The sequence below is a fragment of the Uranotaenia lowii genome, chromosome 1 (assembly GCF_029784155.1).
Source record: "Uranotaenia lowii strain MFRU-FL chromosome 1, ASM2978415v1, whole genome shotgun sequence".
Taxonomy (NCBI): Eukaryota; Metazoa; Arthropoda; class Insecta; order Diptera; family Culicidae; genus Uranotaenia; species Uranotaenia lowii.
In genome coordinates, this window is record NC_073691.1 from 17,624,077 (window position 1) to 17,642,996 (window position 18,920).

The 18,920-nt window shown below is 38.8% G+C and overlaps 4 protein-coding genes and 1 long non-coding RNA gene across 5 annotated transcripts; 2 read left to right on the forward strand and 3 right to left on the reverse strand.

Annotated features, from left to right (window-relative positions):
• Window positions 1-1,432: 1,432 nt before the first annotated feature.
• On the reverse strand, window positions 1,433-3,076 carry LOC129758163 (uncharacterized). Its single transcript, XM_055755629.1, has 5 exons — window positions 2,911-3,076; window positions 2,653-2,819; window positions 2,494-2,587; window positions 2,307-2,421; window positions 1,433-2,247 (listed from the first exon to the last, which is right to left on the reverse strand). The coding sequence occupies exons 1-5, from the start codon at window positions 3,074-3,076 to the stop codon at window positions 1,752-1,754; spliced, it is 1,038 nt and encodes a 345-aa protein (XP_055611604.1). The 3' UTR covers window positions 1,433-1,751.
• Window positions 3,077-4,558: 1,482 nt separating this feature from the next.
• Window positions 4,559-5,262, reverse strand: LOC129757760 (uncharacterized). The gene is made up of 2 exons (XR_008739792.1): window positions 4,897-5,262; window positions 4,559-4,833 (listed from the first exon to the last, which is right to left on the reverse strand). It is a non-coding gene; the product is annotated as an uncharacterized LOC129757760 (long non-coding RNA).
• A 921-nt stretch (window positions 5,263-6,183) lies between these two features.
• LOC129758174 (uncharacterized) lies at window positions 6,184-7,608 on the forward strand. The gene has a single exon (XM_055755639.1). The coding sequence runs from the start codon at window positions 6,184-6,186 to the stop codon at window positions 7,606-7,608; it is 1,425 nt and encodes a 474-aa protein (XP_055611614.1).
• Window positions 7,609-11,262: 3,654 nt separating this feature from the next.
• LOC129752944 (myoneurin-like) lies at window positions 11,263-14,631 on the forward strand. Its single transcript, XM_055748739.1, has 8 exons — window positions 11,263-11,686; window positions 11,746-11,829; window positions 12,235-12,385; window positions 12,516-12,577; window positions 12,766-13,695; window positions 13,756-14,065; window positions 14,133-14,225; window positions 14,485-14,631. The coding sequence occupies exons 1-7, from the start codon at window positions 11,413-11,415 to the stop codon at window positions 14,194-14,196; spliced, it is 1,875 nt and encodes a 624-aa protein (XP_055604714.1). The 5' UTR covers window positions 11,263-11,412; the 3' UTR covers window positions 14,197-14,225; window positions 14,485-14,631.
• A 2,046-nt stretch (window positions 14,632-16,677) lies between these two features.
• LOC129758185 (uncharacterized) lies at window positions 16,678-17,778 on the reverse strand. The gene has a single exon (XM_055755647.1). The coding sequence runs from the start codon at window positions 17,776-17,778 to the stop codon at window positions 16,678-16,680; it is 1,101 nt and encodes a 366-aa protein (XP_055611622.1).
• Between the last annotated feature and the right edge of the window lie 1,142 nt (window positions 17,779-18,920).

An 18,920-nucleotide genomic window follows, 5' to 3' on the forward strand; every position in this document is an offset into this window, starting at 1 on the left:
TTAATATTTTTGTATGAACAGACAACCAGTTGCTCCACACCTCCATGCACATCAACAGCCCGAACCAAACAAACTGCTTCCACATTTTAAGGTACGTACGATACGTTTCGACGGAAAGTGACGGAATTTCGATTCGACGATTCAAGTTCTTGAAAATGTAAAAAGTATTTTTAATGAGTGTTGATCTATTATTATGCAGATTGAGAATTCCGATCTCTACATTTTTTTTTTGCTGAAGTAGGTAGCTGTTTTGACGGCTAATCTCATTAGCTCAAATGGTATCTATTTCTTTTGTTAGTAAAATTTTAGTATTTACTCAATTTTATTAGAATATTGGCAAGCAAATATGGAACTGTGAATAGTTCTAAGACCTGAAAGGCCTGAGAACTGAGATTTTGTACGTGAGACCTCAGACAGGCGACTGGAGACTTGAAATCTAAGATATTAGACTGAGTCGATCTTAATTTCTCAACGCCTGGGTTACAAAAGGGCTTCGTTTTAGTTGAAAACTCACGAAAAATCACGTTTCAAAAAAGCTTAGTTAAAATCGCGCGAAAAAACCATGAAAAAAATCTTTGTTCAGTTTATTTTTTTTAACAATTATTCAGAAATGTAATACTTTGTTTCGAATGTAATTAAAATTTCCTTAACCTTATAAAAAGGCCCGTGCTAAAAGGTTTTCGTGTGTAAATAAATCAACAATTACAATTTAGTTTATATCTTTTTAGAACCTTTATTATTATTATTAATTCATCGAACATTAAAGTTTAAATGAATATTAAAAAATGAATATTACCATGCACCCTCGACTTAGGCCTCTGTTTAAATAATCTGTGGTTTAAGCAATGAGTTCATTCAATGAATTGCACAAATTCATTTCGATCAGAGTAACAGGGGTACCAGGCAGAGGTGCCAGGTGCTCTGATTTATCAGGATTTGTCTTGATTTTCGAGAGACCGTCCTGATTTTTCAAAAACTCTCGAGTTGTCCTGATTTTTGAAAATTAGTCCCTAAAATGTCCTGATTTGTCCTGATTTTCATAAAAACTTCTTAAATTTGATCGAATTTGTAGTTAAACTACGAGAAAATCGATTAAATAGGTTATACAATAGTTAAACCCATTTAACAGATGGTAATCTTCGATTCAGATGATAATCAAATGCTGTTTTTCGATATGAACTACCGGCTAGCCAACAAACTGCGTACTGATGTTGCATAGATCAAGACGTTTACAGCAGTTGTATTGCGCCTTTATATACGCAATCTTAACAGAAATCCTTTTTATTTCCATGAATCAAGAGGTGTCCTGAAAAATCCTGATTTTTAACTTCGCGTTGTCCTGATTTTTGACGAAACTACCTGGCAACTCTGTGTAAGAAGAAGTTGGCTGCAAGAAGAAGAGTTTTGTTTCTTCCTCTTTGCCTGGCTCCGGCTAGCTCGTCGAATGAAGCCCAAAAGGAAACTTAATAGCTGTTTCCAAAAGATTAAAAAGACAAAACTTTTGTATTCATTTTCTAACTTTGCATCAAACAAACATTTTATTTCAGGCGGCCCATTGTCGCGGGACTATTGTGGGTGAATATGAGCAAAAGATAATTTAGCTTTTGACTTACATTGGTTGCTTTTTGTTCGGCATTCCTCTCGATGAATTGCTCACCGCCGCGGAGCCTTCCAGAATGTTGCTGTTCACGATCGTCATCGGCTGACCTGATTTCGCGCTCGCCACCAGGCAATGCGCCTCCGGGAACCGGCTAACACACCCCGGTGGCTCGCGGAGCAAACGACCGTCCGTCGCTGTTGCTGCCTTGAGTGTCGAATAGTACCGACACCAGCCACCAGATGTCGTGGCTAACACCATCGATGAATCGTATGAAGAGACCGTATGAAATGACCGTGGCTCGGTGGTGGCCACCGACTCTTCGGATGACGGTCCAATTGTTGTTGATGAGGATTCGATGATCCGGTCGTTCTCGGCGATCCGGATGAAATGATGTGCAGAATTTTTCCGCACGTGGATGAAAATTTCCCGGACAACACAGCTGCTGTTGGTAGGCACTTATTTCGATTGAACAAAGCTGCTTCCCGGTGATTTCCGATCGTGTTGTTCTCCGCTTCCCGGTGATTTCCGATCGTGTTGTTCTCCGCTTCCCGGTGATTTCGGTGCTTTCCCGCGATTCCTTCCGCACTGTTGTCCGCTCGGAGCTACTGGGAGAAAAAAGAGAAGAAAAAAAGGGGAAAAAGAGAGCCCTACGGCACAACCGACGTCAGCAAAAAGCTTCAGCATATTTCGCTTTTTTCTTTCTTACCCTTCCGTGAAGGGGCTCTCGGGGACTTTTCCCTTTTGTAAGCCGGTTCCGTGGCCGGGTTTGCTTGGCCCTTTATCTTTTCCTTCTTCCCGTTTGTTGGTTTTCTTTCGGAACTCTATTGCACGTGGGATGGGAGGCGTAAGTAAGGACAATTTTGCTCGTGTGTAATTTTGAGCTTTCCACTCACCTCTGCGGCTTTCAGTGGCCAGATTAACTTGGCACGTATTGTCCTCTTCTGCTCCGGGTGCTTTTAAAGCTTTTTTCCGGGTCTTCGTCCACAGCTATCAAATGTGGGAATTGTGATCAGTGGTGAAAATGATAATATAGATCAGCGCTTTCGACTCACCTCGGCGGATTTCTCAAACGGTTCGTTCTTTCCTAACCGTTCTTCCAACGGCTTGGGATTTTCTTGCACGATGGTGTTGACTCGGAACACAACACACAGCAAACGACTTTCACGAGCTTTTGCTTGCTTTTTTAGCACGAGACCCGGTCGTGAAAATTCGATCCCAGCTTAAGAACGTATCAATTCACTTCACGTACTTGATATTATTCAATTTCAACCGTTTAAACAAAATATAAAGCGCGTTTACGCGGAACTCGCGTTCTTTTACGACGGCGACGACGAGGACGGCTTTCGCCTCGCTTTTTTCTTTCTCGTCGAATGACAAGTTCACGGAAGTGCGTGAAGTTGAGCCGGTGCTGATGTTTTCTTGATGCTTTTTCTTCCTTGCCCAGTTTTCTTGCGGATGACAACAGTGCGGTTTCATTTTTCTTCAGGTCGGTTCACATTTTTTGTATACACGGAGCGAAATCCTTCGAAGTTTTTTATCATTCGGTGACAATTATTTTGTTTGATGACATGTTATTTATCCGAATTGGTTTATTGAAGACAAAATAAACCAAGTATAATCTTATATGTTACACCTGGTACCAGGTGAATTTGACTAAAATCAGGACCATGATGGCTCTAGTATGGTGATCTCATATGCCAAATCGCCATTCCGCCATATTGAAAAAAGTTTTGACAGCTGGCTGTAGTGTTTACGAAAAAAGGGGTCCAGGGATGCCAGGTGTTAGAGATAAAAAATCAGATGGCAAAAAAGTGTGTATGTGCACAAGCCAATCGTAAACGAAAGATCAAAAGATTCAAAACCGTACTGGGGTTTAGTTTATTTTATTATATTTAAATTGAGTTTTCGGAAAAAAGCAATGATATGAGTATATTCAATGAATTAATTTGTATTCTAAACACTTTTTTATAAAAAAATTACAATACAGTTCGGTCTATCCGTATGTTCCGAAAAAGAAAAACTTTTCATTGACCGTTATGATAGAAAGGATCTTAAAGGGTGGAACAAACAACCAAAACCCTAAACCGGATGTTGCTTGTTCCTTATTCTTGTTACCTTATCCAAAGAGCTATTTTGTTTCCCTCCAATCGAAAAGTGTTGGATGAAAATAAAAGTAAATCGGTTCTGCTAAAGGAATGCTATAAATTCTGCTATTGATAATTTTCATGATTAAATGATAAACGATTTTATGGTTCGAAATTTTTTATTCAAATAACTGTTGCATCATGTAAATACTGCTTAAGCCTTTTTCAATATTAACATATTCAGTTAATCTACCTTCACCACCACCCACGAGCAGCGCTGAGCTGGAGCTTTGCTGCACTTGAGGATGACTAGCAATTGGACAGCATCACCTGCAGAATCCTTCAGGGGGTCAATCCATTCCGGACAATCAACAGTCTGCAGTGGATCGAACTGATTCCCCAACCCACTCATCGGACTTATCGTCATGCTGCTCAGGCGCCTAACGTTGCGCCTATTTTCCTATTTCAGCTCATCGGTCCCATCATTCAAAAGTGCCACCCGCATAAATCAGTATTATACAATAACGATTTCCATTATCTTCTTCCTAAGACACACGAAATATTAGCTTTATAGTTTTGGATTATTAAAGTACGATTAAGGTAGTCTTTTTTCCATGAAATGGAATCGTTTGGACGCACTTTACGATACAGTGAACGGGTCGTTAAGTAGAGTAACCATTCATTTTTTTTGCTTTTTTCTACTCGTTCTAAAACGGTTTGATCATTCGTGTTATCTTTATCTAATGATCCTCTCATAAAAAGGTAACGATAGAGCATATCGTCACCCAATAATGAAAAGATTCAAACCCAATTTGGGGATTTGTTAATTTTATAAATTGCAATTGGATTTCCGGAAAAAATAAAAAAGGTCTAATGTACTTTAATTCATTTTATTTAACATATAGTTTATTATTCCTCTAAAATGAATTATCAAAAAAACAAACCTTCTGCGGATGTTTGCAGGAACAGCTTCCGGATGCTCCATCGCTGCAGCAATTACGAACTTCAGCCTGCTGCTGCGGCACTGCCGAACCTTTCTTAATGCGCTGCTGCTACAGTGGTCGGCGGGTAGTGATGCTCTTCCTTCCGAACCAATGGAATGTCTTCGGAAGAAAAAGTTTCTTCGGATTTTTCCTCCAGTCCTCCAGCCTGAGAATAAAAAAAGGACAATTTCAGTTTACCACTATGAATACAAAAAGGTATTTTACTTACCCTCATATATCCTTCTTCGAAGCCTTCGTCTTCCGGTTCCAGATTCGTAACGTAATAAAATTTGCCCAATCTCATCCGGGAGAAAAATTTTTTTTACTAAGTTCGACAACGCGTGTTGATGTGACAGCGAAAAAGTGTGTGCGTGTTGCTAAAATACTCAATTAATTCTGAAGACCATTAATTGTATCTTTCTAAAATAGTTCTCTATCATTTGATTGCGTTGCAAAATTAATCATTTTGTTCCTAAGAATATTCATCGTATCTTTCGGGAATAATATTTTATCCGTTCAAGCAAAGGCACATTTAGCCAAGATGCAATATCGAACGTTACTATTAATGTAATCAGAATAGAATGATACTGAAGATTCAGCGTACAGTATTGGCTCATGCGGGCAAAAACTTCATCTGATTTTCCCAAATGCTACCCATCAGATCCGGATTACTCGATTGGATCTTCTGGAGCAGCGATGGCAACAGACGGGGGTCCTCCTGAAGCAGCGTTTTCATCTCGATGAAGATCGGATGTTCCTGCAGGAGGGCGCTTCTCGGACGATGGAATGTAACGCCTCGCCATGTTACCATCCGATTCGATGACTTTCTGCTGCTTCTAGATTGCTCTTGAAAGAAAAAAGTGTTGAATAAGCATAAATTTGTCATAAGTAATGCAAAATTAATGTTACTTACCGCTACCGACAAAGCTGGCACCGTCGTTCATAGGTCCAACTTCTTCCAGCTTTGCTTACCAGCCCGGAGCTCAGCCGGAAGATTTTGTTTCGATTCTATGAATTATATTTGCAAAAATCAAGGCGAAATCTTTGTCTAAGCAATATCTTGGTGATTGGCAAAACTTCGTGTTTTACAAAAAATCAGAGCACCTGGCATCCCAGCCAGCCAGCAGCCAGCCGAACAGCCAGCTGTCAAATTTCGGCTCCTCCTCCGCATCCAACCCTCGTCTACTTTTTGCCAAAGTGAGACCACCATATCTAGAGGCATCATGATTTCAATTGCCTGTTGAACACGCTTGATAAAAACCAGTTTCTATCTGGTATTGAACAGGAATAAAATGAACTTTTTTTTTCCGGCAATTTAACACCACAGTCATTCTTCCCAGAAATGAACAGGACTTGAGTGCTATTTGTGTTATTTGAGCGGGATGAACATTTCTCGCGTGATCAGTCGTGCAAGTCGGACGCTTTTTTCATTTACTCGCGCAAATTAAAAGTTTTGAGATAATTGTGAAGACGAACGGAATTATCGAATACTGAGAAAATTTTGAATAGTGAAACGATGAGTGTCTGGAACGGTGCCCCACAGGGGGTACCGATTGAAGATGGGGAAAATTCGAAAGAGAAAAATGTGCAATTGCCAGAAGAATCGGTTGCTAAAATCCAAGATGGCGGAGTGAAAAAACCGTTTGAAATTTTTTCATATAAGGAGAATGATGAAGGGCCGTATAGAGTTGTTGTGCTTAAAATTGAAGAAAGTGATGAAAGCGATGTTGGAATTAATAAAATCTCCGTGGGCAAAGTTCTTAGCCAGAATGGCTTTATGAAGGCGGTGCTAGATATAAAGAAAGTCGGTCGGAATAAGGTGATCGTTTATCTTTCCGATCTCAAGGAAGCAAACCGGATGTGCCATTGCCAAAATTTTGCGCTGCGAAAATTGAAAGCTTATATTGCGAAGGAGTTTGTTACCGTTAAAGGTGTAATTGGAGGCATCCCGTTTGATACTGATGATGAACTCAAAGAGGATCTGGTAAGCGAAAAAGAAATAGTCGAAGTATTTCGTATGTTCCGCCGAGACCAAGGTAAGAAGTTTCCAATTACTAAGGTGGGGGTTGTCTTTCGGAGCAGTCAGCTTCCTCGAATAGTTCGTTTATACGGCGTTAACATTCGAGTTGAACCATATATATCGAAAACTGTCATGTGCAATAAGTGCCTTCGTTTCGGCCATGTTGCTAAACATTGTAAGGGCAGACCAAGGTGTATAAACTGCGGTGAGAGTCACAAAGGATCTGATGAATGCGAAAGGGAGACGAACTGTGTACACTGTAACGGAAAGCATAGAGCGACAGAAGTGCTATGTCCAGAGCGAGAGAAGCAAAAGAATATCAAGCGTATAATGGCTAACAAAAATTTTACATATCAAGAAGCGAAAGATGAGTTACGGGTAGCAACAAAAAACGGTTTCAGCATTTTAGCAGATCAAAATGAGTTCCCAACTGTATATGAGAGTTATGCAAAGGCAGTTACGCAATCTAAAACGCCAATTGCACCTAGTAGTCACAACTTAGGTAAACGTAAACAGGTAGCACCAAACAGGAAGGAACATATAAAAGTAGATTTAGTGAATGAAATAGCCGGAACTAGCAAGGAAAGTGGGGATGAGTCCATTAAGAATAAAAAACGTAGAGCTACATCGCAATTGGTAGTAGCTACAGATGAAATTACGATGGAGCAACATCTGGAATTAAGGAAACGCTGGGAGGATAAATTGAAGGAAATGATAGAACAAAAAGAGTCGTATAGGGCAGTGATGAGTACTTCATTTCAAAAGCTAACAGAAATTCTTTCGGGAAATGAAACTTCGGGAGCGTATTCTATGATGGTTGAACTATACAAAGCGATCGGTCAGATCCTTGGAATGAAAATAAGCGAAGATATTACGGGAGATATGACTAATGATGAGGAACTTCCGAATACTACAGAATAATATACAAAGCTTAAAAAGAAATAAAAATGAATTGCTGTACGAACTACATTCCAATGAGTTCGATGCAGCTTTAATATCAGAAATCTGGGGAAACCAGGATGAAATAAGCTCTTTGAGTCTCACAGGATATCATAAAATTCTAAACCTGAGACATGGCAGAATAGGAGGAGAAGTTGGTATATATTTAAAAAATTGTTACAACTTTTTGGATCTTGCACTGAGCACATATGACCTATTTGAGGTAGTTGGAATAAGCATTCCCAGTTTTAACCTCAATATAATCTCCGTCTACATAAACCCCAGAATAACAAATTCTGAGCTTACTCAATATTTAAACTGTCTGTTCAGAGAAATAAGTGGACTAAACAATGTGTTAATTGGAGGAGATTTCAATTCTCACAACACAGTTTGGGGTTGCGACTCCACAAACCATAAAGGGAGTCTAGTCTATGATATCGTGTGTAATACACCATATTTAATACTAAATGACGGAAGTAAAACGTTTAGACCAGCTTCTGTGAATATTACTCCCAGTGCACTGGATTTAACCTTATGTTCCCCGAGTCTCTTCAATGGGTGTCTTTGGCAAGTAAAAGATCACAGTCTAGGAGGGTCAGGTCATCTATTAATTGAAATTGAAATCTCTACAGTAAAAGCGAAAAAAGATCGGCTTATTTATAACAAAACTAAAATAAATGAGGAACTAACGTCGATTCAGCCTGAGGATTTCTCCTCATTTGAAAATTTTGGGAAGTTGGTCCAAGAATCATTGAAACGCAATTCTGGCATAAGCACCTATAAACCAAAATATTATTGGTGCGACCAGCTTACTGTTCTCTACAAAGAGAAACAAAAAGCAAGAAGACAATTCAATATGGTTTCAAATGAAACGAACCTTATACAAATGAAAAAGGCAGACGCTAAGTTTCTTCGTCAAAAAAAAAAATTTATGAAGGAAAAGCTTTCTGAAATTACAAAAGACATCGATCCACGAAATACTAAAGCCAACTGGTTGTTAGTACGACGACTCAAGTACAATGAAACGAATAAACCCAATAATAATAAAATCCTGATTTCTAAAGAAAACGCAGAACAATTCCTCAGAATCAATTTTGGACCGACTGTTTATATAAGCCAGATACAAGAAAACTCGACACCTTTAACACCCCAAAACAGAATTCTGTTAGAAGAATGGAACCAAATAATTAACAAAAAGAAGAAAACCTCAGCACCGGGCACCGATCGTTTAACTTACGAAATGCTCAAGACTCTAAACACAGAAACTAAGCTGAAGATAGTTAGCGAACTTAACAAGTATCTAGAAAAGAGGTCATTACCAGACTACCTGAAAGAAATCCGTATAGTCCCGATTCCTAAACCAGGTAGGGACCTAAGCAATGTAGCTAACTATCGACCGATAGCTTGTTTACCAACAATAGTGAAATCTATCAATTCTATCATCCTACGTCGCATTCAAGATCATCTACAGAGTAAACAAATTTTACCAGATCTTTCTTTAGGATTTAGAAAGCAAAGATCTACCGAAGACTGCCTGGAATTTGTGACTAATCATATCAAAGAAGGTAAAAGACAAGGAAAAGTATGCATAGCAGTTTTCTTTGACTTCACAAACGCATTCAATCACGTAAATGTAAATAAATTGATTACAAAAATGACCGAGCTGGATTTTGATAAGGATATTTGCACGTGGATTTATAACTTCTTAAACAACAGGAAATTGATCATACAAACTGAACAAGGTCCTACTTATACAACTATTTCACAAGGTTTACCGCAAGGAGATGTCCTTTCACCGACCTTGTTTAACATTTATACCGCTTCTTTGCATTCCGCAGAAGTTGAAACAGATGTTGTTACAGTACAATTTGCAGACGACTTTGTAAAAATAATATTTGCCGATAGTCAAAACGAAGCTATTCAGAAATCACAACGAGTGATTGAGTATTTCATGGATTGTAGCAGAATGATGGAACTCCAACTGAACCTGAACAAGACGAAAGCTATAATATTTCAAAGAAGACACATTGACTTGAAATTATCAGCTAAAGGTGTAAACATAGAAAATGTAAGGTCTTACAAATATCTGGGAATACTCATTGATCATAATCTTAACTTTGGTATTCACGTAAGGACAATGAAAGAGAAAATAAAAGAGAGGCAAAGCATGTTGAAGATCATTGGAAGTATTAAAAAAGGAGCCACACCGAAAGTAATGATTCTTTTCAATAAAGCTCTCTATGGGAACTATCTCTCATATGCTAGCACAGTATATGCAGATACCAGTTTCTCAAACCAAGAATTATTGGAAGTGACCCACCGTCAGTGTCAAAGAATAGCCACAGGTTGCTCTAAAACAACACCCATAAACACCTTAGCAGCCCTTTCGAATGAGGAACCACTTAAGTTAAAAAGGTACCAAACCACAAAAAAAAGAATCTCTTTACATTTCCGAAGAAAGGATGTAGTATACAAACAATTAACACAACTCGACAAAGAAAACCGCCTAGATAATAAATACTACACATTCTTAGAGAGGCTATACTTAGATAATATCGAAGAAGTCCAAAGGGTTTACGGACCTTATCATGCCCAGCATGCGCAAGTAGATATACGCCATCACATAGAAGGGATGCCTATCAATAAGAAAAACATGGCAAATGAAACAATTCGACAAATGGGACTGGAGTACTTACGAAACGAATATTGCCTGTGGAGGAAAATATTCACAGACGCCTCCAAGACAAACCAAGGTTGCGGAGTAGGAGTCTATGAAGAGGAAAGTAACATACGAATAAGCCTAAGACTGGATCAGCCAACAAGCATTATGACAGCTGAACTACTCGCGATTCGATGTGCTCTTAAGGAACTTACCAAGCTAGAACGTATGCGAACGTAATTCTAACAGACTCACAATCGGCGTGTTGGCTGTTGGAATCTCACGTGGAACTCAAAGACTGGGATGAACTAACCGGAGAAATTTGTCAAGATCTCATGGATACTGGAGCCGTGCTGCAATGGATCCCTAGCCATGTGGGTATATATGGAAATGAGCAAGCAGATCTATTGGCAAAACAAGGAGTTGGGAGTAATGCCATTCTAGTAAACAAACTGTGCTGGAATGACGTAACACGAAATTACAAAAAACAACTGGAAGTAAAAACAAACGAATGGTATAAAAGTTTAGTACAATTGAACAATAAAGGAAAAAAATTCTACGAACTTTTCGAAAATTTCCCCTTGAAACCATGGTTTTGGTTCTCCAAGCTTGATGGCCAACAAATAAGATCATTAAATCGAATATTAGCAGGACATGATTTCTCGAAATACTGGCTCGGTATAATGAAAATAGAACAATCAGAAAAATGTGAGCTTTGCGATAAACCAGAGACTACTACTCATTCGTTATTTGAATGTGTGAAGTACACCCACGTACGCAATCACTTCGATTGGGATAACTATAAGACCCTACCACAACTACTCCAGCCAAATAACGGAATTATTAAGGAGGATGAACTAAAAAACATTCTCAAGTTTCTTCAAATGGCACATTTGGATGTGTAACGAAAGGTCGTTACAAAAGCATAACAACTAAGCTAGTTGGCGGATATGAGGCATAGTTCCTCAATCCATTCACTCAAACTACAACAACAACAACAAACAGCGGGATGAACATGAGCGCCGCATCAAAGTTTATATTGAAAGTGTAAACATTGGAAACGTTTGTTAATTTAGTTAATTTATTGTAATCCTTTGTAATCAAGTTATAAAGTAAATTTCGAGAATATGCGGGCGTATCACTGTTCAGTTAGAGGTTGTAGAAACAAAATGTCGACTACGAAACACGATACCAGCATCGTCTATCATAATTTTCCTAGAAACAAACAGCAGTGGGAAGCTTGGAGAGCATTTTGTGACAACGGGAAAGAATGGACACCCAAGCAAAGCCAGGGTATCTGTTCGGAACACTTCGGGTCGGAATGTTATGGTTATGATGCTGGATTTGCATTCCAGTCCTATCCTACCCTTGCGAAACAGGTTAGGCGCCTCGTTTCGAAAGGTATAACAATTTCAAATATTTTTTATTTCTTGCGAAATGTTATTCGTTATAAATTTCAGCTGTGCCCAACCTCCGAGCACCTGAGCCTGAGCCACGGCGATCTTGGTCGATTTCCCCACTGCCATGGGGTGATTCACCATCCGGTAAGTAAAGTAGCTGATAAGTTGCTAGAAATTTAATATATTTACTGTTTCTAAAATGCCATACTTTTGTTACCCATTTTAAAATCTTGAGAGTTTCATTCACATTTCAAAAAAGGTCCTCGGACTTCTTTACCAACCCACCACTAGAAGGTCGATTAATTCGGACGTAGTTTCTTAACAAAATTGTAAACTGGGCACCAGGGGATCCCTAATACAGTCCAGACTCCAGATCACTTCACACTGGTCCACAAGATTGAAAATTATCAACGGACAGTATACGAATTTACCATTTTGTTACTTTTACACAGTTGTCGTTTTTTCAATTAAAAAGGTGCTCATAAACCTTTAAGAAAAACTAGTGTAAATATATGTGTGCCTAATTTTAATTATAATTTTTGTTCGCAGAACTTAAACGCGATACGCAAGAAGCCGAAGAACAGAAGGAGGCATTGGAAGAAATTTTCGTTCCATGCAAGAACTTGGAAGATGTTGTAATCAAGTCCGAATCAGAAGATATTGGCGAGTCCGGACCTAAATCTACCGACAATGATGAGAGGTAATTACCTTCGCGTAGATGAATTAACCAAACCCCACTAAACCGTTAACGTTACCTTCATAAATGAAAACTATCAGTATTTAGCATAAGGTTGCAAAAAAAATGTTAAAATATATAAATTTATTTTTAGCGGCACGGCTAATATACCTTTGAAATCGTACTGCCGTTTATGTTTACGATTACTTAAATCAGGTAATTTCGAAATCATTCCCCTTTTCGATTGTTTGGAAACTTTACAGCTTTATACTAAATTTTAACTCACAAAATGGTAAATTCTATTAAAAAGTAAACAAAATGATAGTCTGTTGAACTGAAAAAAAGTATATCTAGCTGTGAAGTTTACATGAATTTACACTGTGATTAACTCAGCTTTTTTTCAGATTTCCTCGATTTCTTTGATGAAGATGAAATTAAAAAAGCACAAAAACTCTTCAATTACAAATATTCTGATCACCATCTTATTTGCAACAACTGTTTAATCCTGATGGATATCGCAACGGATTTTATTCAAGCTGTGCACGATGCGAACACGCTACAAGAAGTTTCAGGTGAGGTTTCTGGCGTTACTCTTAAAGGTGGCTTTTGGGAAATTCAATCGAACGTGGCGGCCGTCAGAAAATGTAAAAGAATGCTTGTGCAACATTTGGTAGAACTGGGAATTGCTTCCGATACCTACAGAGCTCTTCACAACAACGATGTTCATAGACTTAGCAGAACTTCTAACTTGGAAGGTTCTTCTGTTGGTGAACCAAATGCAAAGATTATTTTGAATAGTTCTTCTGTTGGCAAACCAAGTGTAACTACTTTGAGTAGTTCTTCCGTTGAAAACCCAACGGAAACGATTACTTCGGATAGTTCTTATGCCTGTGAGCTTTCCCGTCTGGAGTACAAGGATCTCTTGATAGAACCAATGCGAATTGAAGTATTGGAATTGGATGATGAAGATCAACAACTAGAATGGAAGAGCGAGGACGTTCAAAATACAGCAGAAATTTTGAAAGTTGAATCGGTTGTTGAAATACCATTCGAGCACGATGCTTCTGATATCAATGAGAGCGTCACTTTTGCACTTCATGCTGCAGATAAAAGTACAGAAAGTACACAGCACAATAAAAAGAATGACCAAACGAAAAATAACACAAATATAATTTCAAAACGGAAAAGATCAAAAATGACTAGAGAAGAGTATCTTGCGTATAGAAGAAGCAAGAACAAACCGTTGACATACAATGAAGCTCATTGGCTTTGTTATCTATGCGGAAAAACGGTTCACATTATGACTAAGGAATACCATATTAACGAGCACAAAGGTAAGACTGAATGAGCAATCTTATTATTTCTTTGTCAAATATTTTTTCGAATTGTTGTAGGTATCAAACCGTATCGTTGCGAGAAAGGTTGCGATAAGACGTTCTATGGCGTTTTGCATAAACAACGACACGAGCATCGCCAACATGGTGGAAAAGATGGTGGATCGAAATCAATGACCTGTACGGTTTGCGGGAAGGTTTTGCGAACGAATCCTTACGGTATGAGTTTGCATATGCGTATTCATGCATCTGATAAGAGATTCGAGTGTGAACATTGTGGTAAAAGGTTCACAATAAAAAACAAATTGAATGAGCACATGAGAATTCACCTCAATGTGTACCCCTACGAATGCGACCAGTGTGGAAAAAAGTACGGTTTTCAGATATGTAAAGAATGGTTTGATCGTAAAACTATTGTTTTTTTCTTACAATTTTAGATTTAAATTTAAGCAAGGGAAAGATGTCCACGTAAAGGCTATTCACGAAAAACATAAAATGTGATCAATCTGGAAATTAATGGTTTAAAAAAGGTAAAATTCAGGAATGTTTTCTAAGAGTTGCTGGCGCTTCCTTTTTTAGCACAAGCCTAAGTGTAACACAAGCCTATCTAAAACAGGTATCAAGTCGTTAAGCATTCAATGTTCGAATATGTTGTTATGTCTCATAGGGCATTTCAAAGCTTTTTTTTTAGCAATAGTTACAATAGTACAATGACATTTATTTTTTTTATTTACATAGTTTACCGTCTAACAATGACATTTATTTTCTTACAAAAATTTTGTCTTGCAGGTAAAGCAACACACATTGAATTTGCTCAATACTTTTGTATGAATAGACAACCAGTCGCTCCACACCTCCATGCACGCCAACAGCCCGAACCAAACAAACTGCTTCTACATTTTAAAGTACGTACGATACGTTTCGACGGAAAGTGACGGAATAAAATCGATTCAAGTTCTCGAAAATGTAAAAAGTATTTTTAATGAGTGTTGATCTATTATTATATAGATTGAGAATTCCGATTTCTACATATTTTTTTTGCTGTAGTAGGTAGCTGTTTTGGCGGCTAATTTCATTAGCTCAATAGTATCTATTTCTTTTTTGTTAGTAAAATTTTAGTATTTCCTTAATTTTTTTAAAATATTGGCAAGCAAATATGCAACTGTGATTAGTTCTAGGAACTGAAACATAAGGCCTGAGAACTGAGATTTGTACGTGAGACCTCAGACAGGCGATTGGAGACTTGAAATCTGAGATATTAGACTGAGTCGATCTTTCGATTTCTCAACGCCTGGGTTACAAAAGGGCTTCATTTTAGTTGAAAACTCACGTTTCAAAAAAGCTGAGTGCAGTTTACCATGCACCCTCGACTTAGGCTGGGGGAGGAAGACTGAATAAAAAAAGAAAAAAAAATTCAAACGTCAAATTTCTCTCATCAATCTACCGACCAGTGCGAAGGTTCAAAATTTTACTTTCTTATTTAGTAATTTTTAATAAAACTTTTTTCGTGCTGAAAAGCACTTGTTTTGCATTAAACAATGATTTAATTAGGTTTTGTTTTGCTCTGGCAAAATCCTGCATGATCAGGCGTATTATGTCGCTCAAATTTCGTCAAAGTTTTGAAGTTGATAAATAAAAATGGCTTGATTAATGGTTGTTCTAAAAATATAGCTTAATCTAAATTTAGCACCTAAACAACTGAGTTACATGACTCACTACACGAAACTGATCATCCAAAGCTAAAATTTGAACGATTACAAATCTTTTCAACAATTGCTGGCTTTTTGCCGAACAGTAAAAAAACTTTTTCTTCTTCTTCTTTCCTCTACTTTATGGCCAGCTGTTTTAGCTAAACTGCCAAGGGTTGTCAAGTTATAGGATGGTGTATGCGGGCCTCAATTTTGCCTCTTAATCGATTTTACGTTTTGTTGTTGGCGTTTTCAATAGCGGCACCACCCCAGTAGGCGGTGTTTGTATTATTAAAATCGCGTGAAAGAGAATCTCGTATTTATTTTATCTTTTATATTATGATTCCGTTACTTCTTATAAATTCGGCTATTTCTTTATACGTCTTTACGCACGTTTGTTTAATTAAATCGTCTATAGTGTTGTGTGTTGAAAAACAGTTGAATTGAATTCTGTTTGTGTATTTTTGACAGTCAAATAATATGTGATTTAAGTCTTCTTTAGCGTCGCAGTGGTCGCATTTGTCGGATTGGGCTATTTTCCATTGATGTAATTTAACTTTATTTAGGGTGTGGTGTGTTCTAATGCGTCCTAAAGTGACAATTTCGTGAAGTTCCAGATTTAATTCATTGAACCATGGTTTATTGAAAGGTTTATTGTGTATGGCAAAGTACTTTTTGCCCTTTGATAGTGACTCTGCTGTGTATTGATTTGTCCAATCTTGAAACGTTTCTTTCTTGGCCAAATTTATCCCATCTTTTAATGGGAGTTTACAGTATATGATATTTGTACTTGTACAACCTTTTTTTGAGAGAAAATCTGCTTTCTCATTTCCCATAATCCCTTTGTGGCCTGGTACCCACTGCAGAATTATGTTTTTATTTGAATTTTGGAGTTTTTTAAGTATGTCCGAAATGATGTAGTTATTTGAGAATTTTTTGTTTAAAATGCTATCTAGTCCAGCCTTAGAGTCAGTACAGATGACATAATTGTTGTAATTTTTGCTATTGATGATTTCTATTGCAGTTTTTATCGCCATAAGTTCGACGTTCATTATCGATAGTTCATCGTTTAATCTGCATGAACTTTTTGATTCTTTTTTCTCAGGGATTTTAAACCAAGTAGGTTTATTCATCCCGAGAAACAGTAAAAAAAACGATGCAGAAAAAAAAAAACGATGCAGAAAACGATGCAGCAAATTTCAGTCTTCCTCCCCCAGTTTTTTTTTTTTTTTTTTTTTTTTTTTTTCTTTTTTATGGGAGTTTAACACGGAGTGTCATTCTTCCCTATTTTCGCTTAAATTTCGGGCAGGAGGTTTGTACTTGCAAGGAAACTTATTAGCTTTTTCTCTTCGTCGGGGCAATTGGCAAGTATTTGCCTTAAGCTGCTAGCTAATTGATGCTCTGCTCTGTGCTCTTCGTATATAGAGCAGTCAACAAGGATGTGTTTGACGGAGACAACACAGCTGCACGAAGGGCAGATGGGAGGGTTGTCCCTATCAAGAAGATAGGACTGACTTAGCCTGGTGTGGCCAATCCGTAATCGGGTTAGGGCAGTTCTCTCTCTGGGGTTTTGCCGGTCGATCCATTTTCGGGGGCAGTTCTTCACTTCCCTTAGTTTGGCTGTCCGGTTGTTTGCCCAGTCTCTCTCCCAGGCTAGGGAAAGTTGGTTGGAGGTGTAACGATAGGCATCTTGTTGGGGGATAGATATTTGTGATGGGGTGAGATTGGCACCTATTGAGGCCAGCCGGTCTGCAGATTCGTTACCGGGTATACCGGCGTGTCCAGGAATCCAAACTAGGGTTGCTTTTTTGTTTAAAGCTTCGCTAGCTATGGATGAAATCCAGGGGTGTTTAATATTGCCCTTGGATACGGCTTTCAGCACACTGGCTGAGTCGGAGAAGATGGTTGGAGGTGTTGAATGGTTTTGTTGGGTATTCTGGAGGGCGTTCAATACGGCATATGCTTCGGCGCTGAAAACGGAGCACTGGGTTGGTAAGGCGATGCTTCGTTTATCGGAGGGGTCATCAATGCCACAACCGACTCTGTCATCAATAGTCTTAGAGCCGTCGGTGTATATGTGGGTGGTCGTCTTGTATTTTCTGTCGAGGAGTTGGTAGAAGTGGGGTAGGACTGTGCTAGAGTGTTGACCGGCTTTGATATTAAGGGACAAGGACAGATCGACGGATGGTGTTTTCTCGGTCCAATACCGAAAGGCGGGGGTTCTTCTTTGGCAGATGGATGGAAGGGTAGAGTTAGTAAGTTCTAGGAGTAGAGTGTTGGTGCGAGATACTAATGGAGCATCGCTGTTACCTCCGATGGCGAGCCAGCGGAGAGATTTGGATGTTAGATGTTTGGCCACTAGATATCTGAAGGGAAGCTGGCCGCTTTCAGCCATAATAGATACAATTGGGCTTGTGACAAAGGCAGAACCAACTGTTCTTATGAATCCATTGTATAAGGGTTCGAGTTTATTATAGAGACGTGGGCCGGACCTACTGATGAAACCAAGTCCGTAGAGTACTGATGGGAGTATCCATCCATGGACAAATCTTAGGAGGGAGTCGCGGTTGGCATGACTTGGGGTTTTACTCAGGATCCGAAGTATGTTGGTCTTGTTTTTTGTGCTTTTTCTGACATGATTGAGATGAGTTGAGAAATTCAGTCGATCATCAATCCAAACACCCAAAAGTCGGATGGAGTGGACGAAGGGAATGGCTTGATTAAGAAGTTTTAAAGGAGGGAGCTTTTTGAGTTTCTTTCTGTTAGGGCCCAGGTGGAGGAGTTTGGACTTGTCAGGAGAGAATTGGAAACCCGTTCTGGGTGCCCAGCTGGCTATTTTGTCCAGTGTTATTTGTAGTCTATTGCGTGCTAAGCGTGCGAAAGGAGATATCGAGACTAATGTGATATCGTCTGCGTAGACTAGGATCTTAGTGTGATCGGGGATGATTTTGAAGATAGAATTGATTGCGATAAGGAAGAGGGTGGGAGAGATTACTGATCCTTGTGGTACCCCTGTGAATATTGGCTTTGGGTTGGAAAGACAGTTATTGATAAGGACCTGGATAGTGCGGTTTGATAGGAAGCTTTTTATGTATTGGTATAGTCTACCGGCGAGTCCCCATTCTCTTAGGGCTGTAAGTATGGTAGTATGATCGACCCGATCAAACGCTTTGGATAGGTCCAAGGATAAAAGATCGATATGTTGGCTACGACTTAAGGCATCATCCAGAATGCATTCTAGGAGACAAAGATAGTCGTCAGTTGATCGGCCGGGACGAAAGGCGTATTGGCGGTCGTCTAAGAGGTGATTTTGGTCAAGAACAGTATTGAGGCGGTGATTGACCAGCCTTTCCATAATCTTACCAGCACAGTCTATCAAGGTAATGGGGCGATAGCTATCGATATTGCTTGGATCTTTTTGAGGTTTGGGGATGGGTACTATTAGGCCGCGCTTCCAGATATCGGGTATGGATCCTTCATTCCATATGTGGTTAATTATATTTAAAAACTTTATTTTACCAGATAGGGGCAAGTTTT